We start from the raw sequence: 23,394 nt of genomic DNA on the forward strand, positions 1-23,394 counted from the left end.
CTCTCATCATTCTCTTGTTACTATTCCCAATTCAACAGATGCTAAATTGCGCGAACAACAGTTTAATGTTGCTAATCGTTTGCTAATTTGAACAGCTGTCAACGCGTCGGTATATACTCGCTAGTTCGTCGATCGGAACGCTCCCCGTACATCCTTTCAGGCAAGCCGTGTTTTCGGAATCGTCCCGTGATGCTGCGCTGATCCACCGACAAGAGTTGCATCGCGATGTGGGTCAAGCTTTTCGTTTCGTACACCAACTAAACCTTACGTACCCGTATCAGGTTCTGTTCGAAGCAAGGGATGATACCTGCAAATCCTCTGCAAAACTCGCACCGCTGACAACTGTAGTTGTTTTTGTCTGTTTGGGCGGGGTGGCAGGTGGGGTGATGTGTACGCCGCGAACGATGCACCGAAGAAAACCCTTGGCTTCAGAGAAAAACATTTTCCCCCTGTATTTGTCGGTTACCACGCCCGTTGCCGTTGCTGTGCTTGCGGACAGAAGACAATAATTGCTGGCGGTGGAGGTGTCGCGTTTAGCCAAAGTGTTTAACCGTACACACTAACTAGTCCTGCGGTCGGTGTGTTTGATCGCATAATTCTGGCCTCATTGCTCTCACTACGCGACCGTGTGCATGAAGGCAGCATAGCTGGACAAAAAAGAGCAGACTAATCAAACTTCAATCCTAATCTCGCAACCGCAGGTGAGTGGAAAGATAAAGAACCCTCGAGCAATAACACTTCATTGGCACGCGCTAAGCAATACCACGGCCACAATTAGAACAGCAGCAGCGGAAGCAACAACAATCAGTGCATACGAGATGTACATGGAGCTTGTTTGATTTGTTTAAGTGAAGCAATAATTAAGCAAGCATGCTCCCCCTAACCATTCTTGCTCTGTTCGTTTTTTCGGTGTACGTGGAGTAACGTGTTGCGTTTGTTGTCGCCTTGTGTTATTGCGAGAGTACAGTATGTTAGAGAACTTTTCAACTAGCTTCATTTTTTTTGTTACCACCTTTGCAGCATTATGTCGAATTACCGTCCCCGGGGAGCGATAGCGAAAGTATTTTTCGATCGGCTACATAACGACGATGTTATCCAGCAGATCGATATGACCACGGTAAGAGCCCTTGGATGATGGGATGGCGTTAATGGGAGGGAGGAAGCATCGGAAGCAATCAAAGGAAAGAGCGTTTTAGTTTATGTTCGATTGTGCACAGCCCACACAAGCACAAGCGGGCGGGCAACAAGTGTCGATAATCGATTAGAAACTGTGGATACTTTGATTCATTTTAATCGCCCACTCAAGATAACGGAGTATCGGTGGGGTGAGATCGGTCACGTACGTGAGGGCAATCATTTTAGCAACTCTCCATTGTTGGCTGTATTTACCTGCAATTGCAACATTTATTAATTTATCTATTCATTTTTTTATGTTTCAGTGGTATACTATGGGCAAACTGCCCCGAAAGTATGGTAGCCTTTACCATCACCTAAACGGCCCAGACGAGCTAACTCTCGAGTGGTTGGAACGGTCGAAGAAAACGTCCGGCCGGTTCTGGTTGCAGCTGTGCCACGAGGTAGCGAAACTGTTTCTCAACATGTTCATGACCCAGACCGACATCAATGGTTTCCTCAAGCGCGGATCGATGTTTATACTTTCCGAAATGCAGTTCGACCAGTTTCTCACGGCTGGAGGCTTTTTCCAGCATCGCGAAAGGCAATCAGCGGTAGGTGTAAGAGGAAGGCTCGGCTCGTTTCAACGGTGCACTGTTTAACGCTTCAATCTTTGGTGCTCTATCTTTCTCATCCCACCTTAGCTTAGCGTATGTGACATCGGCGCTGGTGATGGAGAGGTAACGTTACGCTTGGTGCATACGCTGCAGCAGAAACGCAACTGGCAGGTAACGACCTACGCCACAGAATCCAGCTGGACGATGAGGAACCGACTAAACGAGAAGAATTTCATGTAAGAGCACTGACTTATCTGTTTAGGGATGAGAATGAAATACTAACGACGTTTCATTTACAGTGTGCTGGAGAATTTAAACCAAATTCATCAAGCAGATCTCATCGTATGTTTTAACGTGCTGGATCGATGCTTCGATCCACATGTTATGCTTAGTGATATTTACGAATCGTTAGATCAGACGGGATTCGCATTAATAGCGCTGGTGTTGCCATACAGCCACTATGTGGAGAAAAGTAAGTACAAGTTGTTGAATTCTTCTCATTTAGATACAGTTATGTTTTCTTCGCGGAGAGGGCGCACAAATGCATTATTTTTCATCCTTACGTCATTAGTTAAATTATTCGTTTTAAGTTTTTCGTTCGTTACTGTTGCTGTTTGTTGTTTGAACACGTACAGTATATATTTTTTTAAACATAACCCAATATATTAAAGAGTTATTATATGAGCGTGGTTATCTTGATCAATTACTAGATTCCAGCCATTTACCGTTAAGAACGTTGCTGGAACCGTGGCCACCAGAGAAGCGGCTCACGGTCGAGGAGGAACTAGAAATGTTCTTCGACGTGCTGCAGGCGGTCGGATTCAAGATACGGACATGGACCAAAGCGCCATACCTGTGTGAAGGTGACTTGCGCCAGTCGTTCTACTGGCTAACGGATTACGTTGTACTGTGTTCAAAATAAATGTGCAATCATTCCAGTTCAAGATAAAGGATAAAGATTTATGTGGTAATCTGGGGTGCCGTTCCTTCTTTGTATCTATGCAGTTGCATGCGTAAATAATTAGTTTTGAAAGAAACATTCATACTTCATCGACGCAGTAAACTCCTGATCCGAGCTGGCTCCCGGTCATGCCGCTTAGTTCGGTTTGTTTCGTTACGGTCGAAAAAAGAAAAAGAAACACGATTGCATCTGTAAAGGTTTAATATACCAGAATTATAGTTTATTTCGTTTTTCGTTCTCCTATGCAAGTAACATGTGTTGAAAGTGATATTCTGTAAACTTTTGAAATATTTGCTACACAAAACATGATATATAATATGTATATAATCTTGTAAAACGGATCGTGCAGACATAGTCGCACGGCAAAAACATGCCCCTATAAACGAGAAGGATGATGAATGTGTATAATGTAGCCACCTGTGCGCCTGCATATGCCCTCTTTATACCGTTGATCATTGGCTACGGTTCCACCAGATGCCGCGTCCAATCCCATTCTCGCTTTGGTGTGTCGTTACATAGCTACCGCAGGACATCGGCTCCGTCAACTTACACTTTACCGTTACCTATGCTTTGTGTGGATATCGTTAACATCTTCATCATCATCATCATCATCATCATCATCATCGTTCTCATCGTCATCGTCATCATTGTCTAAGTTTCAAAACCATTTGTGTGTATGTGTGTGTTGGCAGCACCGCAACCACCAACAGTACGATCACTGTCACATGGTGGAGCGCTTTGCTTGATTGTGCTTCTGGTATCATGTTCGTTCGTGCCGTTTTCATCTTCGTGTCACGTGTTTCGTTGCGTTGCGGGTTTCCGTTTTCCTTACGAAAACAGGCGCTTCTTTTTACGATTCTTCATGTCAAGCTCGCGCGAAAGGCTCATGGTGCGCATAAATTCAGTCCGCGATCCTCCCCCGCTACCGATCCCGCCGATCGTGCCGCCAAACGAGAGCTTTCGCTCGGTTAGCGGCGCATCGCGCCCACCGGCCGTGCCGCCTCCCGCTCCCGGCCCGGTGCGGCCGGTCGAGTAGCGGCGCGAGCTGTGCGGCGCCGGCCCAACCGCCAGCTGATCCTTCGAGTCCTGAAAGGAGGATCGGCGCGACCCGGGCAACGATTTCGAGTAATCCTTCCCGACCTGGTGCACCTCGAGCGTTTGCATCTGTATCTCGGACTGGGTCGAGCCGCGCCGGCTCCCGGAAACGGACCAGTTCGGATGCAGCAGGTACCGGCCCTCGTCCAGGCTGTCGACATCGTCCGAGATCGAGCGCTGAAAGCGCGTGCCGTCGGTGCTGCCGTACCGGCCGAACGAGGCGGAACTTTCGTCGATCGAGCTCTGGGAGCCGGTGGTCGAGCGGCGCCGGGAGCGGGCGGGCGGCACCGGACCGGAGCCGCGCAGATGGTTCGGATCCTCCAGCCGGTACCAGACGGCCACATCGTCCAGGCAGGCTTTCTGCAGCTTCACCGCACACTCGCCGAGAAAGATGGGCTCCGAGTGGGGCAACAGATCGTAGAGCACTATCTCTATCTTACGGTCTAACAGATTGTCACTGAACACGTCCTGGAAGGTAATGGTCGCGTTCCAAATGGGATTCAGAGAGGGAGTGGACACTTCGGTCTGGGCGACATGCGATTCGTTCCTAGAAAAAGGGAGGTGGAGGGGTAAGAAAGAAACCGGTTTCAGTGCGTTGAGATCGTGAGAGCCGTGGTTTGGGAGGGGTTGAGTGTGGAGAGGCGGTGTGTAAGTGGAGACAATCGTTAAAGAAATGAAAATCTTAACGGAAAAACAGAAACAGAAAAATTGCCAAAAACAACGATGGAGCAGTGTTTTGGTAGGGGGGGTGGGGGGGGGTGTGGGTTGGTGGCTGGTTGGGGCTTGGTTTAGGTGTGTGCGTGTGTGTGCGTTCGTTTTCCTTTTCCCTCTGTGCCCTGTCTGCGTGTTGTGTGCAATGGAGCGATCGAATGATGTTGTTGTTTGTCGGCCACGTTTAACCGGCTACCGAACAAGATGGAGGCGCATGATCATGTGCTTCTATTGCAACTCGTGTGACGTGTGCGCGTGACTGTTGTGGGAACATCAAAAAGTTGTTTGTTGTTTTTATATGTTTTATGTAATAATTGTGTGTGCGTATGTGTGTGTGTGTGTGCGTGCTCGTGTCTGATTCGATGGAACGCTTGATATTACGTTTTGGGTAGCAACTTGATCGACGCATAGGCTTCGGGATACATGCCATAGCCCAGCGATTCATCGCGCTCCGGCAGGTCATCGGCAGCCATCACCGAAACGACAAGTTCGTTTCGCTCGCCGTGATAGTAAACATGCACCTGAACCCTACCGGACACTAACTTGCCCTTTGCTATCTGTTCCTGAAGGAAAGAAAAACAGAGAAGGGGAATAACATTAATCTTTCCATCGTGTGCATGGTTCTTGTGCGTGGTGGCAGTGGGATTGTATACTGGGTGTAAATGTCCTTTCCTACATTTCCTCTCCACTATCGCCCTCTCTTTCTCGTCCTATCTCTCTATCTCTCACTATCTCGCTCGCTCTATTTCTCTCCGCTTCCTTTGATGTTTGGTTCAATGTTTGTCTCCTCGCTCGCTTGTACTATTAATGCATCATGCACGCGCGTCTATCGGTGGGTGCGGGAGGGCATGCTGGCCAGGGGGACATTTCAGCACGTGCCGGATGTGTGTTACTGCCGGTTACTGGCCGGAACAAGAACGGAACAAACATATCAACACAACACACTAACGAATACTCCTAACAATAGCAAAAAGGAAACAAATTGGCAAATCCTAACAAGGAAACAAATTGGCAAGGAACGGCGAACTCCTTCCCCCTTCCCCCCATTATACAGCCTCGCAATAGAAGGGAGAGTGGGGTGAAGGGGTTTGTTGGTAATTTGGTTGCTCCTTTGACTAACTTTTTTTTTAATTTTAAATCCAACACAGTAACGGTTACAGTGTGTGACACGTTTCCAAAGAAAACGGCAAACGGAAAGGGTGAAAAACAAACGAACAAACAATATAGAAAGCGGGTGGCCCATGGGATGAGTGGCATTCCAGGTGAAACATAGAGCTAAGATTTCCAGTGAACTGTAGTGTAGGGTGGGTGGGTGGTTTTATGGTAAAAGCCTTTTTGTTGAGGCGTGATGGCCATCGTTAGGATGGTGAATACAACAAAAAACAAACAGAACACCGATACAGCAAAACCGAAAAGCAAATGCACAAGAATAGGAAACAACAGTGTGTGTGTTTGTATGGATGTTTGTTATGTAGTGGTGACGAATAAAACAACACACGTAGAACAATAAAGCGATGGGAGGAAAAAGCACACATCGTTCATTATCTAATTTCATCCCACAATATACCTTTCCAATGCTGTCGGGTGCATGTGTACGTGTGCGTGCGCATGTTTGTGTCCGTGAGTGTGTGTGTATTTGAACGTGTTCGGTTTACTATTTAGAGTAAGTGATTAAATAAGAACTATAAAGTGGGGCAGCCTGCGGTGCATGTGCGAGTTGCAGCAGTAGCAGAGGAGTAGGTGGTTCAGTAGGTAAGCTGCGAACGATGGTACGATCGCATGAGTGTTGGAGGCGGGAAAGAAACAGAAGAAAAAAAAAACGATAAATCCAAAACCACAATAAAACTGAGCTCCCTTTGAGCCGAGAGCTTTTTCGCCTGACCCGACTGACCCTCTTGATATGGGGTGGGTTTCGGTGCATTCATGGCTCTACTATGTGCTCACTACCGATCTCGACAACCCTCCCCTATCCCTCTATCATCCTCTCCTCCTTCCCATTTCCCCCCTTTCCCACCCTGTATCGGAGAGGGAGGGTTTTCCGGAACGAATCACATGGTCGCCTGGTTCTGTTCATCGGGGCGGTCGACCGATCGCCGCTGTGCCTGCATTAGATGTCAGCATAAAGAGGGAGGAGGCACGCACGCATATGAGATTCAGCACGATCAGCTGCAACTAATGGTGGTTTCTTGAAGGTGGTGGTGGTGTTTGTGGTGGCAAAATAATACGTAAAATCTGTCTAAAAAAATACAAACAAACAAACAATACGATTAGCAACTGACAGCAGGATAGAATGTGCATGTGGTTAATTTGCCGCACGATCGAAACGCCAACGGCACGCTCAACTGAAGCGCCTTCGGCAGGTGGGAGAGAGCACGCGCGCGTTAAGCAGATTAGCAGTAAGAGCAGTAGAAAAGGGGTGGAAGAGGGGGGGGGTGAAATGACGATGAGAAACGAAACGAGGTGTGTGTGTGTGATTCGTCCTTGTTCTGCTGGCGCGATTGTCTCATCAGCGAAAGTCTTTGTCCACGATGATCGTGAGCCGCCTTTCGGTTTGGGCGATGAGCGCAACACGTGGTTTGTGTAAAATGTATGGTTATTTGGTATTTTTAAATGCTGAATTATTCAATGGTGTAAAATAACAACTGGAGATTAAAAAACACACATTGAGGGACATTGCAAATTGTCCTAGGACTTGGTAGAACAATTTTCTATCCCTTCAGTGTGTGTATGTGTTTGTGTGTGTGCGTGAGTGAACCACTCAAAGTTGTGGAAGATGATGAGGATGAGATGGAGGAGCTTTAACGATTATTTTGACGATGTTTTTGGTATTGCAATTAAGACAGCAGATTAAGACAGTATGTAACAACTAAAACGACAACGATAGAAAAAAGAAACACAACTACAACAACATTTTCTACTGCAATTAATTTGCCTACTGGATACAATTTAATTGTAAAGATGTTTTTGTTTGCTCGCTTGTTTCTGGTTTGCCGGCATTTCTGTACGCAACGGGGTTTTATACAAAAACAGAACAAGAACGACAACGCAACGGCGGAACATACAGATGGCGTCGAGAAAGGAAATGAAATTAAATCAACTGCCATCAGCAGCAGCTGCTAGGGTTTTGTTGTTTTTATCGGGGCATTTGCTATTGTCTCACCGCTCGGTACGATACAAATGCCGACAGGCAAATTCAGACGTTACTTTTATCCCGCTAGCGTTACGCTGCCATATGGATTGCAGCTTTTGCGCCTAAATGTAGGCTAGATCGGTGTAGGTGATGTTTTGCACAATTTCCACAAGATCAATTCAATCTTCAACATGGTAGTACCGATCAACTGAGAAGCGTTTTGTTTTCGTTCTGTTCATTGAGTCAGCTGCTGATGATGGTTGATTGAATTTCATTTTTGTGTTTTTTTAATTGTAATTTGCTACTGACAACTATGTATCCTTTATACTTTAAATATTGTTTCCCTTGCATATTTATGTTCTCTGCTCAATAATATCTTTCTTTTCTGCGCGCTTTTTTCCTTTTTTTACGCCCTTTGCCGTATCTTCCGTTACTAGGTTATGTGCCTTTTATTTGGTTCTGTCTGTTCTGCTACGCTTCACACTCCTGATCCAATACGAGCAACAGCTGTGTGGCATCTTGGGCCGGGCACATGCTTGTTCCAGCTTGTTCTGTGGCATAGTCCTAGGTTTCTAGATCTTGGATCATTTTCGTACGTTGCTCTAAACAGGTTATCCACAAAATTGATATTTTTAGTTTATTCAGCTTTTGATAGGTGTATGTATGTTTTTGTTAATGAAATCATCGTTTTACATGTAGTCGCTCTGTTCTTACTTCTGCTGTTGTTTCTGTTCTTGTTGTTGTTGTTGTAATCGCGAGTTGAAAAACACTTGCCACAACTTGTTCAACTAGTGTCCGAATGTGTATCTTCTTATCTGTCGGTGAATTTAGGTTTCTGCTCATGGATGATCTTTCAGCTTTTCCTTTAGCTAAACACATACCTACTTACTGTTTTGTCAGTTGCCGTGTCCGGTAATAAACGATTAGTTTTAAAAGCTCAAAACGACTTGTTTGGCTCCAATTGTTTCGACATCCTCGTCGTATCCGTGATGTCCTCGCTGTGTCTGTATATGTTTTATGTTGTGTGCGTGTTGTGTATGTGTGTCTTTACTCGTTATAATAATATGTATTGAGTATAAGTATTGATGTATATATACTTTTATATATATAAGTATGTATATATATATATATATATATATATATATAGATTATTGTATCCTTTTCCCCATTTTCTGTTGGTTCTTATGCTACTCAAAATATAAAATATGGAACTCTTTTTCTCTCTACCTCTCTCTCGCATTGTTTCTAGCTTTGCCTTTTTTCATCTAATCACGTGTATACGGGCTATAAACAGTACAAGAAAAGTCGAGAGCAGACCCGATTGTGTGTTTCGAAAGCGCAACATTGTTTAGTTATACCAATTAACTACAAGAAAGTAAATTGTATTGCGGAGCCGATCCTCCGGACTTAGTCGAACGTTTTGTTTTTTTTTTAAGTTGATTTTTGTTTAGTATAGCTTAGTTTGCAAATATTCCGCTACATTGCTCCAGTAAACGTAGAATGTTTTGACCATGAAAAATGTCGGGTTTTGGCATGTTGATTGGTTTCGCCTACCCTGGAGCCCTGTTTGTTCTTATTGTTTGCTACACCTTTTGCTCGCTCGAGTACAATGCCAAGTGTTCAGGAGTGTGCGTTGGTTCTGCTGCCTTCCTCTGCTTACTACACGCTACTACTTTGCACTACTACTTTTGCTACGGGTAACGGTTACATAATGTAGTTGATATTTTTGTTCCTTTTTCTGTAGCTCGCTCTTTGCTAGTACGCTAGTATGGGTTTGTCTGATCGAATGCGCTGCAAGTTATCGGTTTGGCTGCATGTACACGCACATCAACTTGATAGAAAAAAGAGGAATAACGTATTGATAGATTTATACCGGTGTTTTAGGCAATTTGCGTCTGGTCGGCGAAGAGGGCGATTTGTCCATCGTTGCTTCACTTTCTGCGGGTAAGCCAAGAACAAAGAAACATCAGCATCTCATTGCAGTGCCGAGTGCTCAAAAGGAGCGAAACGGTAACGGCTCTTACCTGATGCTAGCGTATGCACATTAGTGTCCGGTAAAGCTCGTGTCGAGTTGCTGCTACTGTAGTTCGAACTAACGTTCATGCCCATGCCGCCCTCGTCGAGCAGCTCGCACATCTTAAAGTCGGTTGCGTGCTCGACGAGCAGTTCCGCCGTGTCACCGGTGCGGTCCATGATGGCACATACCTCCTCGAAGCTGCGATCGGTGAGAGAGGTTCCGCACCATTCCAGGATCTAGTGGAACAATAGAAGACGCCAAACAGTCCCAACATTGTAGTGTTTTCCAATCCTTGTTTCCCTTCAACCCTCTGAAGGGTGACCCGTACCTTATCGCCCTGTTGGAGACCTCCTTTCTCAGCTGGTCCACCCGGCACGGTCCACACGATGTAAGCAAAGAGTCGTCCATCGGTACCGGTTTTACCGCCGACGACACGCATTCCAAATCCTCGTGCTTGTTGTCGTGCAAGATAGTGAGATACAGGAAAAAAAGATCATAAATTATACTCCAACCATCACAAAAGTGGGAGGCGATAGTGTTTGTGAACCTACTTCTGTGTGCTTTATCTGAAGGGTCTCTTCGCAGTAGAACGCTCCGCTTGGCGGCACACAGTGGACCCGCGTCGGCATCATGTATCACGATCTTGATGCCTTCGCCGTCGAGCGATGTCTGCCGCTTCGGTGCCTCCAGGTCCTCCAACGCCGGGCACTGATAGACTGATATGTTCGCAGAGTTCTGGGCAGTTTTGTCTTTCAGTGCCGGTATGTCGGGTCTGCAAGCGACAAGAATAGGAGAAAACCAAACTTAAAACTATTCCACCTCGCTCGGATGTTCCTAACATTAGCTTGCTAGAAAAGGGCATCTTACAACTGCGATCCACGTCGCTTGTGTCGTCGATCATCGTCCACAATCAGTCCGGCCGCCTTCATGTCGGCCATCGTATGATCATCTCCACCGAACTCGCCTCCGTCCCCCATCATCTTCATAGACGCACGGCGCGATGTGCTGATCTTTTCGGAATCGTCCGGGGCCAGCTTTACCGACTGCATCGCGTTAATCAGCACACCCGGCGCGTACACGTCGTACGCCGACTTGCGTCTCGGCATCGGGGGCGGCAGGTTGAGGCCCGCCTCGGCCAGATTCGTGTCGGAGCTCATCGTCTTGAACTCGTCGTCGTAGCTGCGCTGGCGCGACATCTTGGTCGATGGCCGGCGGGAAAAGACGCGCGATGTTCCCAGCTCCATCTCCTTCCGGCCGGGCGGGCTGGACGATCGGCTCGGTGCGGCACTGTGACCCTTGCGCCAGTCCATATCGTTCTTCGGGTTCTGGACGCCCTTCAGCTTTTCCAGCTCCTTCAGCGACGCCGGCGACACGTCCGAGTGGCGGCGCAGCTCGGGGCTGCGAGGTGGGGCCAACGCCGAACCCTTGCCATCGTCCAGATGCTGGTTGAAGCCTAGCTTGATGTCTGAATGGCGCCGCTGTAGCGTCTCCATAACCGGTACCTCCAGGGCGGAGTCGGTTGATTCTTGCGGTATGCAAATACGGGACGCCATCTTTCGCCGACAGACGCTACATCGCCAAAGATCCTGTTAGTAGGGGGAAAGAACGTCAAAAAACAGACGAACGTAAACAGAAAAAGGTTTCCATCGTTAAAAAAAAAGAAATAAAACAATCCCAAAACATTCTTTCTTGATTAAAAGAAGCTCGGCGGGATGACGCAGCGACTCCAATTAGACGCAAGTTCAAAAAGAAAGTCTCGACCGAAAAAGCCCTCCCCCCTCCTCTCTTTCTCCGACCCACACTTACCGAGTCTTCCGAGTCCTGTAGCTTGCTGTAGCTGGCACAGTCTTCGCAAACCTTCTGATCACACTCGACGCAGGTCTTTTTGAAGTCGTTCGGTTTAAACGATTTCAAACATATCCGGCACGAACCGGACCGTGTGTTGAACTTGTTGCCTTCGCTCGCCGTCTTCTCGCTGGCAGACGCATCCTTGTACGGATCGTCCTGTGGCGTCTCGGTCGCGTCCGGTACCAGCGATGGGCGCGGGGACATTTTGTTCACTTTAGTTTTTTGTTGTTGAAGAAGAAGAAGAAATCAGTTCGGAATAAAAATTAGCTTTCAAATTGTTGCTACCACCAACGCCCGGAGTAATAAGTAATAAGCAGGCAGGCTACACTACACTATTGAAAATGGTTTGTAAAGCGAATTGCATAACTTTAGGCGCGTTGCCATGCAATCGCTTGTTTGTAAGTTGGCCATTTCGCGCTTATTACATTCGTTTGATACCGGGAAGTGCTTACCTCTGTCCTGGGCCGTCAGCAGCGATGTGGAAAGGGTTTGCTTCAGCTTCCCGAACGCGCCCGTGTTCTCCATCGATGGTTGCTGATGTGACGCCTCATCGGTAGCAACCATCTGCAAATAATGGGACAGTCGCAAGAGAGTACGTTGCTTAGCAGTGTTGCTTTTGTCTCTTGTTTCGCCGTACGTCGAGTCGATTGCCAGACAATAATAATGAAAAGCACAAGGAATCGTATCTCTTCGCTGGTCAAAAACATTAAAACAGTGGAAATAGCACCGCTAACACCAAGTAGCACCGTGGTGGTGGATCGGGAGAAGGGCTCGAAATGAAATGGCACTATTAAATTCGTTCGTTTTCTCGGAACGCTTTCAATCAACTGGTGCTTGTGTTATGTTAGTCCCGTTCTTTGCAGTTGTACATCAAAGCACATCGATGCAGGAACATAATCTGCAAGAAGGGCGCTAGCCATCGCACTGAAGAGGCGGACAATCGAAAGGACAATCAAGTAACGGGAGTAGCTTTAATATCTATTGACACAATATTTTAGCACCGACACGATGACTCTATTGCACGATCATTTCCATCGCCCCTCCCACCCGTTACCAATGGGTGTGCGTGTCGAACAGTGCTTACTACTCTACAGGGTAGTATTTTTACGACAAACCCTTACTGCGCACGGTACTCACACTGGTGCTGGGAAAGTTTGTAATGAATTTTATCCCCTGCTACCGCTGCTGCTCGGTCGTTTTCTGTCCCACGGCCATAGCGCTTGTATTATTGAAGAGGGTTAGCACGTTGTAGGTTTGGCATTTCGTGAAATAATTCTTCGCGAAAAAGGAAACACAATGTTTACTTTTTCCACGCAAAGACGTACCGGGGAAAAGGATAGTCATGTGTTATTGTGAAACTGTGCACCCATTTGCACCCATCCCCACTAGAGCCTGTCAGCCCACCAGTTCGCAGCTCACCTGTGCTGACGAACCCTGCCAACGTGTGTGGTGTGCGGAAGATGCCCGTTCTAAAGGATGGTAGCGTTCTACAAGCCATTGTTTTGTTGTTTCACCCGATTCCTTCCTCCTTGCCTGCTGAGGGAGTTGGTTTGGGTTGGGTTGGGTGGGTGTTTTATACTGGTGCAAAAGCCTTTCAAACCGTTTTCCTTCGGCTACAAATGCCGAACGCTGTGTAATTAAAATGAAAAACTAGGAGCGCCCGAACGCCACCCCCTTTCTCAGTTTCCTCGGGCGGCGAGGGACGTCTAGGAAGAAAACGGGGAACACTTGGCTTGCGAATGGAAGTTGAATTGCTTCGCCGTACAAAACGCTGCGCTATTGTGCTGTACCGAAGCCAAGAGGCTCAAATGCTATCAAGTAGGAATTGAAAGCTGGGAGAGTTTGTTATAATTATTTTTTTGTTTTGCAAATCCTTCCTTTGGGTTTGTATAAAAAGTAAGCTGTTGGCTAAATACGGCAACCCCCTTTGCGCCCGAGAGATTGTTGCAGAAAAGGCTCGCTTTCTACTTGAAATGCGCTTCAAACGCCTTTTAAAACGATTGCCCCTCGAATGTCCTTTTCTGAATTCCATCCGGTGGCATCGTTGGACGGCATTAACTAACGTCCATTTTAAACCGGCTGGCGGAGCTTTACAGCAAACCATTAGCCTGCAGCCTCCAAAGCAAACTCCAAACTACCATCATCAGTGTGGCTAATAATTTTTGGATGCAAATTAAATTATGCAGTGTTGCGTTTCGCATTCGCCACCATACTGGCAACGTTATGCAAAGCGGGTGAGGCTGTTTTTTTGTTGTTCCTTCTTCTTCATTCCGCACTACGCTTGTCCCGGGACTGCGCGATCCGGAAAAATGGCATCGAGGGAAAAGCTTCGTTGTGACAACTGAAAGCGTTTGGTGCGGGCCGGAAACAGCAAATGCTGCATAAATGAGCAAGAAAGCAAGCTGCTCCGGAAGCTCCAGGGATGCATTACGTCGGTCGAGAGCAGCGGTATGGCGGCATGGTAGCCGGGTGCTTCCTCCGGTCGATGTGTCCCATCACTAGCTTGCTCCGGTGGACAAGGATTAGAGACCAGATTGAGGGGGGGAGTTGTTTGCTTTGCTCCTGCTCTCCGTCTCTCTGTCGCTCTTGCTCACTCACTTCGTATCGCTGCATGATGTTCGTTGTGCAGGCGCATAAAAATGATGTCTTCAACTGCGCTACTGCCCATACCCTCTGTACTTACCTTCTTCATGAACGACATTACGTTTGCTGGAAGCATTTTGAAATGTTAAATTCCACCGCAGCAGGCAGCGATCCCCTCGAGCGTGTGTAGTGCGATGACGTAGATGTGCTGCAAAGGGAGGGAAGAACGAGAAGAAAATAAGAGAGATAGACGTTGGAAAAGTATTGAAATGGGGATGTGTTTTTGCTCCCTCCGTTTCTATCTACCAGCACAATTTCATCCAACAACCAGTTGATGGTAGCAAGATGGACAGAGCCACCGGGTGCTGATGGGTTGGGAAGGGTGTGGGCTGGGTGCACTGGGGGCTGTAGGATTGATATTATTTTTTGTGTTGCTGCTGTGGTGGTTGTTGTTGCTCTGCTGCCACCATGACCACGCCGCTCCCCGGGGGCGAAACGGTCACATCAACGGGACACGGTAAACGGAGGAGATAAAATCAAATGCGATTTCCGAGCAATTTGTATGTAATGCGATATTGAAAAATTTGCTGCAACATATTGAAAACGAACGGAGGCGCGAGGGGCTGGGTGCAACAACACCGTCCGCCTGGTGGGAAATGGTAAAAAATAACAACTGCGATGTGTTGTTTTCTGTGCTCGGTTTACCCGTGCGCCAACAACGGCAACAATAATATTTCTCGAGAAAATAATCCAGTTGTTGACAATCTGCTACGACAGGCTCGTATGGGTGTTTGTACGAACTTTCCTCGCCTCGCGCAAGGATGCTCGTTAGGGTGTGCCCAGCTGGGTGTAATATTTTCGAAAAAATAGGCAGCGCTAGATTTATTACACGCTGCTATTACAAACCACAATCGATGCGAATGGCCTTGATAGAAGTGTTCGGGGCGAATTATTGGGAATCGTCGGATGCGAATAATCTTAAGGCCACTTTACGCTGCCACTGATCATGACTGGTTGAGATGATTGAAAACGGGGAAATTGGCAGAATAATTAAAAGAGCGGAAAGATTGACACCACATAGTATTTCCATCAATGTTTTTGTTGTCCCAGTCGTGAATGATTTGGATGTAGAACAGAATTTAAACGTTTTTTTAACCGTTTTATAAACTGTTGTTTCTTTACCATGAACGGACAACACAAACGTTTGCTTATCAAATCAATTATCTCGTCAAATCTACAACAGCCTGGTTAACGAAGATACCTGACTAAATGCTACAATTCAGAGAAGGTATCTGGTTTTTGTGAAACCATTATTTGACATTGGTTAGGCAGAGAAGAATAATTCTCTCTAATTGTTCAATTTATAATTCTATCTAATTGTACAATGCACATTCATCTCCACTTCTCATTGTTTAATGTATTTCCCAAAGCTAAAATTGGAATAATTTAATGTACAATTCGGTTACATTGTTAAATTGGTTAGAGTTTTGATATGCTTTTTGTTAAATGTTTTTGGTGTGTTTTTTGTGTGTGAATAATAGAAATATTGTTATCCAACAACCTAGCCCGATGTACAAGTCCTGCGTGACCGTTTATTAAGCTTAGCGTTTAATTTGCCCTATGAACTTTCACCTTAAGGCCCAAATTAAGTTTAAAATTATCTAAACCTTGTGTGTTTGTTGAATTCTTAAATCCATGAAGGTACAGCTGCATGCCGTATCGAAGCTGTTTGTTATCGTCCACTTCTGTCGCTACCCCGGGTGTACTGACGGCGTCCTGCTGACTGGTGGACGTCATGGATGTCGCACCGTTGGAGATAGAACAAATCTTATATTGTTTCCTAAACCGCATGATAAACTTGATATCTAATTGTATTACAAAATGAAAATATTTAACACGTTTAGAGAAAAAAATCTACTGAAAAATGAATGCAAAGTTTGTACCAAAGAAGATAATTACTAAGGTAAGGAAAAACAGCTCAATAATGGCGAAAAACATTTAAAAACAATGCAAAACGCACAAATTCAAATCGCACTTTAGTTGGGAACTTCTTCAAACTCCTTTAAAATACAGGTTGTTCCCGAGACACGCTATTAATGCGGACCGAGTAGAAACCGCGTAAGTCGAATCTCGCGGTTTCCAACTAAAACATCAGCATCTTAAAATTCGATCAACAGGCAAATTATTTTGCATGTCATAATTGATGTGTCAAGCCAGTACCATTTGGTCAAATAACTGTCAAAGTTAGAAAACCGCGCTTCTCCGAATCTGCGTGTAAGTGGTACCGTGTATCTACTGGACAATATTGTAACTAGTTTTCAACCTTCTAGTGCTAACGAAGATTATAGAAACACATTCACTAGACCACAATGCTCTAAACCAGTGGTCGGCAAAGTCCGACCCGCGAAAGGATTCGACTGATTTTGTAAGATGGGAAGAATCGTATACAAATCGTACTGAAGATCTTTTGAAATGAAATTTTATCATGTATCTTGTATGTTTACCGTTATATCTTTCAAATTTTATTATTGTAATGTGCAATGACACACCAATCACCAATGGTCGAACTAGAGTTCAATATTCGCATATGTAATAAAAACATTGTTTCAACACGACAATAAGTCTTTAAGAATGGAGGAAGTGGCATACGAAATTTTGTATAGATAAGACCTTGACCAAACAAAAGTCTGATTGCAGTAAATTTATTTAAAATTTTGCATAGGACTTACTTGATATTTAATATTTATTTGTTAAATTCAACGCCTCATTCAAGCCTTATGTAGCCCTCTCGAAGCGATGTTACATAATTGTTATACAAAATTATAAATATGAACTTAAACGCAGTAAAAATAAACTAACATAGAGTAGGCCGCACGGCACGATTACAGTTCATAAATGCGATGTCGCGATATGCCAGATTGGTGACGATCACAAACGCAACGACCCGGCGCGGAGCGAACGCGATTTCGACAGTGGTAATCGCTTCTGCGTGCGTATGGACAATGTATGGAATTTGACATCCGCTACGGGTGACAGTTTGAAAACGCACACATCAGAATATAAACAATTTTGATTTTTCCGCTCGCATGCCCGCATGAGCGATTACCGCTGCCTAGTCTTACTCCCGCAGACTCATCAACATGTCCCGCGGTCTTGAATTCTATAGGAAAACCCTGTAACTGTGTTTTTTACATTAGCTCTTTCGAACCTATCGAACCCTACTCCTTTGACCTTCATTCGCCACTGTAACTTTCAAAATCATCCCCTAAATTTTACCCACAGAGGCAACATAAAAAAACTACCGTTTTATGTTTCATTTTTTACTTCCTACAGTAACTATTAACAGCACACAAGTGCCTCGCCTCTGGGCTGTTGATAGTAGCGACATTTAGGCTTTTAAGTTTTAGTACGTTCGCTGCGCTCATCTCATATGAAGCGTCTGGTTGCTAACGTACCACATAACCCGTACACCGCTTCCCCCCACGGGGAAAGGCCCTAATGTACTGGATGTAAGTTACCTTCGCTCGTTTTTTATTCCCTACCAAACACTAAACAACCACCTCCTGCTGTTCAAAGGTAAAGGATACTATGGGGCGCACACACATACACACAAACACAAACGGCACAGTAACAAGTTTATCCTTAAGGCCCACTTGAACCGACCACCCATGTGGCTGTGTTGAACCACATTTATGTAACCCGTTGCCACCCCTCCCTGAGCCATTCCAGAGCCTGCTGGTGGACTGGTGAATGCATGCGGTGGAGGCAGGCGATCGTATTGACGCTCAAGTGCAATGGGGGCAAACGCGTTAGCTGGGTCGGCTAGTACTGTGTTGTGTTGTGTTGCGCTCTGTGTTGCTATCCTTTCTAATAAACAACATTCATTCTGCTGACGGAATAGGAACAGGAAGTGCGGTTCCGTGCAAAACGGGAGAGAGTGGGGAAGAAAAAGACGAGATATGGACCGGGACGAGGTGCATGATGCAACCCGTTTCACCCAGCGCGTTCCACGGGCTCATATGCTCGCCGGAATGCATTTATTAAACTAGCATGAGCTGCGCACATTATGTTATGAGATGTGTGTGAGCTTTTCACTGGATTTTGTTGTTGTTGTTTTGCCCGCTACTGATGCCTTCCCATCTACGACCATCAAACCTCGGTCCTGGCGCGGAAGCTGCCCTACTACTCCATTAGCGATAGAGATACACACACGCGCGGGGGAAGAAGATGATGATGCACGATAGTGGTGGATGCGACTGATGCAGATGCGATGCTGTAGTACGATATGAGCAGCAAAAGCACACAGGGGGGAAAAAAAGTAAAGGAAAAGCTATGGAATGGCGAGAAAAATGGGAACCCGTGTGTACATAACGTGAGCGCACAGCGCCGTCGATATTTAGTCGCGTAGATGGGAAGGTTCTAATGTTTCTGCGAGCTAAACGTATTTAGCAAACCTCTGCCGGTCGGTGGCTCCGGGTGGAAACGAATACATCCTTGACCTCTCTTCCGGTCTAGGGCATGGAACGGAGCGAAACGGGACGCGCAAACCCAGGGGAGTGGTGCAACATTATTTCGAATGGATGGGTTTTGGATGCTGCACGAAGCCTGTTTCACGAGCGCCTCGAGAAACTCGACCCCACCAACTACCAGTTCTAGCGCTGTCGAGGTCTGTTTCGGTGGGCTTTTTCACCCATCGGGGCTGCAGGTAGATAGTGGTGCCGGTGGAAGAATAACACGGAGCGGCTGGATCAATTTTTGCGATGTTATTTTAGAGCCTCGCGTGTGGTGTGGAGGAGATGCGGTCGAGAATTCTGAACTTGCTGAACTGCCCGGAACAGTTTTGGGATAGTTTTGTTTGGGGGGTGATTAGCCGCCGGCCTCAGCATCCCCTCGGTATGGGAGCAAAAAGGAGAAGGGAGTGATCGGTGGTGAACCGGCAAAACGAAATTTCGGGGAATCTTGCCCATTTACGATGAATTAATTTTCATTTCATCACATACCTTCGGAAAGGGAAAATTTGTGAAAATTCGATCTACAAAAGCAACAAAAAAAGGGCCGTTACACTGCGACGACACCGATGGAAATAGAATTTAAGCCGTAAGCCGTTAAGTGTCTGCGTGTGTGTGTCCCAGTCGTTTGGATGCTTTAATATTTAACGAACGTGCTGGGAAAACTTCATTCTGAGGGGGTGGCTTTTCCTGTGTTTTCTCAACTGCATGTGCGCGTGTGTGTGTGTGTTAGATGAGATTGAAAAATCAAAAGCTGAGAGTAAGAATGATTGGAATCAAGGAATCAAAAAATCGATTCCCAAAGTGATGAGCGGGTAGAGTGGGTGCAGTGGGTTTTTTTCGCCGCTTGGTTCTGTTTTTATTATCACCTGCTGGGTGCATGAACAGATTTGGGCACCAGCCCCCCCCCCCCCCTTCCACCGCTTTTCCATCACAGATTGATGCTTAATGCGAAGTGCTCGGAATTCGGAAACCATCATCAGCGCGTCAAGGCGGGGGAGGGGCTAAGATATGGTCGCTTTTGTTTCATTCCTTTTGCCATCACACCAGCCATTCGGGCTAAATATCCGGGCCACTTGGCGACCGCCATCTTGCTCGATCGCACAAACGTGTGCGAACGCGTTGCTCTCTATTTTGGATTTTCTGCTTTTCTGTGAGCCTTGATCCTTGCCAGCAGAGGTGTGTGTGACGGACGTTTCCGAGGTGTCGACATACATCGGCGAGGGGGGGGGGGGTTTGGTTTGGTTGGCTCAGATTTAATCGATAACGGTAATGGGGAACGGCCACAGGGTGATTGCCATATATTCGCAAACCACGAAGTAAACGACGGAAAGAGAATGGAAACATGGCGACGGAGGGGCCCTGCTTTATTGTTTTAAGCGAAAGCGGCAAGAAATTATATCTACACATCATCCACTCACAACACAATGCCTGCCTTCTACTTCTCGGCATAAACCAAAAATTACAACTCAATCATAGCTGCCCTCGGGATGTTTTGTTGCTGCGGCTGCTGTTGCTCGAGTGGCGAAGACTGACGTAGGGAGGATTGGAGAGCACTAGCCCCAACAGCAGCCTGTTGCTTGGATGGTGCAAAAAACCAAAAAGGAAAAGTGGAAGAAAAAACAACCATCCCGTGGCCGAAAAACCGCCATCTTCAATCTGCCGCTCGGGTGTGTTTGTCTGTGTGTTTGTGTGTGTGTGTTGGCTGGCACGAAAATAAAACATGATTGATTATTATCGTTATTACTATAATACGAAGGTATTAGCCACCGGATACTATTTATAGCACGGTGAGGCAAATAAATCAACAGTGCTGCGCCACCATCGTGTCTCCACCGCTCAGCTTCATCCGTGTGTGTGTGTGTATACGAACACACGAACACACCTACACACGGGCGCCCCGACTCCAACTGTGCACGGATGATTCCTTCCCAGGTGGCCACCTACGCACGGAGAAGGTCAGCTTTTCCTTCTGTCAACCGCAGACACACGTACGCACACTCTACCAACCCACACACACACACACGCACGCACGCATGGAGAGGAAGAATAAATTGTAAAAAAAGCAAATAGCCTCTCCATCCGCACTCCTGGGTCACTGCGGGTTGGTGATGGCCACTGCGACTGATTTGTGGGTGAGGTCAGCTTGCACGGTGTGTGTGTGTGTGCTCTGCCGAACCACCGAAGGCTCATCATCGTCCTCATCATCATCACCACTAGCCAACCCAGCCAGGATTCCGGCAGCCGTACCGGAATTTGACGTTAAACCGTACGGCCTGCTCGATCGCTGTGAGGATATGCTTCCAAGGAAACCCTCTTCCCCCCTCCCCCAGCCCACCATGTAGCAGGTAGTAGCGGGGGTCTTGTTGGGGGTGTGCAATGTGTAATGGAAGACCATTTATAGAGTAACTGAGAGAGCGTAGAGGTGTGCTCCATTGAGCTGAGGGAGAGTGTGAGAGAGTGTGTGTGCGAAATGGAGGAGATTACTAAATGTACATTATGTACTACTTGAGGCTGGGGTGCTGATGGGGAGTCGACGATTTTTGGCTGATTATTAGCCTTCCTTCCTCTCTTTCTCTCTCCCTCTCCCCTTCCCTCTAGTGAGTGTAAATGTCCTCTCTGGTGTGCCTTTCGCGGATAGGGTAGGTGTGTGTTCGCCCCTCCAATACACATGTTTGCGGGATGCCAATGTGTGCGTAAGGATAATAGAGAGCAGCAACCGACGACGTCGCTTGGTTTTTTTATGTGTGTGTCTGTGTGCGGTAGCATAAAATTGTGTTTTGTTCCTTGGTCCTTTTTTGTTGTTTTCTCTGCAGCCCGCTTGGAAAGGTTACCAACAACGTTGTGTCTATATTTACCTGTAGCGTGATACGTGCCTGTCCGCAAGCTCCAAAGCCGCCTGTCGCCTCCCTCCTCTGTCTCTTGCGCGAATGTCCTACAGTGTGTCCTTATTTTCCACCGCTGACACTCGTATCACACGGCTGGTGACGCTAACGGGAGCTGACTTCAGCGGATGCGATGCTGTCATTGGCGGTATCATGCGCGGCAGCTGATGGGTCTAAATGGGGCACGTACGACATTGAACCACTCTGGCGCTGCTGCTGCTCATTCATTTGTTGCACATTTTCTTCAACACACACGCACACACACACACACTCACAAATTCACTTACACAGACACACTCGCACGGACGTACACAAATGGATGCTTCCCTGCCAATCTTCTCTTGGGACGAGCAAGAAGGCCTAGAACAACGGTGGAGCCACAGCGAGCGTTTACTGTTGTAGATTGCGTCCGATAAGGAAATCACTCACAAAATAGTTCGGGAGGCCTGCCGTTCGACCGTGTGTTTGCGTGTGCTTTATTGCTCTAAAATTTCCAGCACTGAGCAATATGCGTATTGCGCACACGGTTTGTTGTCGCGCGTGCACTGCACAAAACACTGCTACAGCAGCAGAATGGCAAATTGGCACTCCGTATCCTGGTAATACCCTTCATACGATGGGGCGAGCGGGTGAAAAACACACGGGCACCCTAGTCTCGGGGGACTTGCGCTACTAAACTTTCGCCTGATTGCCCTTGATCTAGTAAGCTTGATGGCCGTCTCTACGCAACAGCTACGAATGATCCTGCTGTTCTTCCCTTCCCCCACCTTCAGTATTGTCGAAAAATGGGCACCACACAAACCACAAGATTCTGGCGAATAAATTAGGATGCTTTGCGCCGCCACGGCACGGTTTGACTACACCTGTGGAGCGGATGTTGAACTGTGTGTTTCGATGTTGGGTATTATCCTTGCTGATGCTGCTGCTGCTGCTGCTACTGCTGCTGCTGTGATCTCTGGCTCGACACCCCGTCGCAGGAGAGATTGTCCACTGTGTACCGTGCTCTTCGACCCCCTTCGGAGACGGTTGTGATTTATGCTGAAGGGAACTTTGGTGGCACTTAAAATTGATGCGTTATCGTGTCTACGGGGCGGCTGTTTGTGCAGTAGTGCCCCAGGAAAATCGTCACCAGTAAAGCTGGAGTACTCCTGCGGGACATGCGCATCAAGGGCCCATTCTCGCAGGACGCGCCGTGAGCAAGAGCGAAAATACGCGCGTATAGCGTACACATACACACTCGCGTTCGATTGTTTGCTGTTGAGCGAGCTATGAAATAAATACGAGAGTTTTACTCATTCTTTATGGTGTCCTGTTGCGCTGCTGCGGCGGAATGGGGACAGCCACCCATGGAACCACTCGCACCGCGCCCGCCTCTTCGCAATGTTTATCGTCATGCTGTCGCTCTGGTTGGATTTGAAATTCAATTAAAAATTGATAAACAAACGGAAAATAACCATAAGAAGCAGCGTGCTGGGGACCATCCATGCGTATGGTCAGTGTTGATGAGACTAGTTTACACTTATTTTGCGGTTAACGCATTAACTGGTGGAGTTGGTGCACCATTGGCCATGTTGGCCGCCCAACTTGACGGAAGGATATGGCCGTGGGTGGTGGAGTGTACGCGTAGGAATGTCCTTGCAGTGGAGCATGTGATTGGTGGTACAATCTAATTGATTTCCGGTTTTTTGGTTTCTGTGTTGCGGGCGTGTGCATTGTTACGCTTGCGAGGGAAGAGAAGTTTCTGGCTTCGTTTGTTGGAAAATGTTTTTTTTAGTTAAATGGCAGTTGAAAAGGGCAACCGAACGGTTGGGAGCTTATAGCGCGTATTGATTAATTTGCATGATTCATAAGACAAAAGGTTTTAGCAGTCGAATCGATACGATATATTTCATGCTGGCTGTTTTATCGCTAATGTACCAGGATGCA

The 23,394-nt window shown here is 46.8% G+C and overlaps 2 protein-coding genes across 3 annotated transcripts; one reads left to right on the forward strand and one right to left on the reverse strand.

Moving 5' to 3' along the window:
• The first annotated feature begins 61 nt into the window (after positions 1-61).
• LOC121587835 (methyltransferase-like protein 9) lies at positions 62-2,704 on the forward strand. Of its 2 annotated transcripts, none has more exons than XM_041905039.1 (6): positions 62-701; positions 1,021-1,117; positions 1,440-1,727; positions 1,818-1,966; positions 2,030-2,202; positions 2,441-2,704. In XM_041905039.1, exons 2-6 carry the CDS (start codon positions 1,025-1,027, stop codon positions 2,650-2,652), a joined length of 915 nt encoding a protein of 304 aa, XP_041760973.1. In that variant the 5' UTR covers positions 62-701; positions 1,021-1,024; the 3' UTR covers positions 2,653-2,704. The 2 variants fall into 2 exon arrangements, with proteins under 2 accessions (XP_041760973.1, XP_041760972.1); XM_041905038.1 differs by lacking the exon at positions 62-701 and adding an exon at positions 758-911.
• A 170-nt stretch (positions 2,705-2,874) lies between these two features.
• On the reverse strand, positions 2,875-22,597 carry LOC121588289 (regulating synaptic membrane exocytosis protein 2). The gene is made up of 11 exons (XM_041906035.1): positions 21,442-22,597; positions 14,176-14,283; positions 11,945-12,056; positions 11,451-11,704; positions 10,512-11,230; positions 10,196-10,416; positions 9,973-10,097; positions 9,652-9,880; positions 9,501-9,565; positions 4,879-5,060; positions 2,875-4,333 (listed from the first exon to the last, which is right to left on the reverse strand). Exons 2-11 carry the CDS (start codon positions 14,209-14,211, stop codon positions 3,520-3,522), a joined length of 2,757 nt encoding a protein of 918 aa, XP_041761969.1. The 5' UTR covers positions 14,212-14,283; positions 21,442-22,597; the 3' UTR covers positions 2,875-3,519.
• Between the last annotated feature and the right edge of the window lie 797 nt (positions 22,598-23,394).

Source organism: Anopheles merus, chromosome 2R, assembly GCF_017562075.2.
Source record: "Anopheles merus strain MAF chromosome 2R, AmerM5.1, whole genome shotgun sequence".
NCBI classification, from domain to species: Eukaryota; Metazoa; Arthropoda; class Insecta; order Diptera; family Culicidae; genus Anopheles; species Anopheles merus.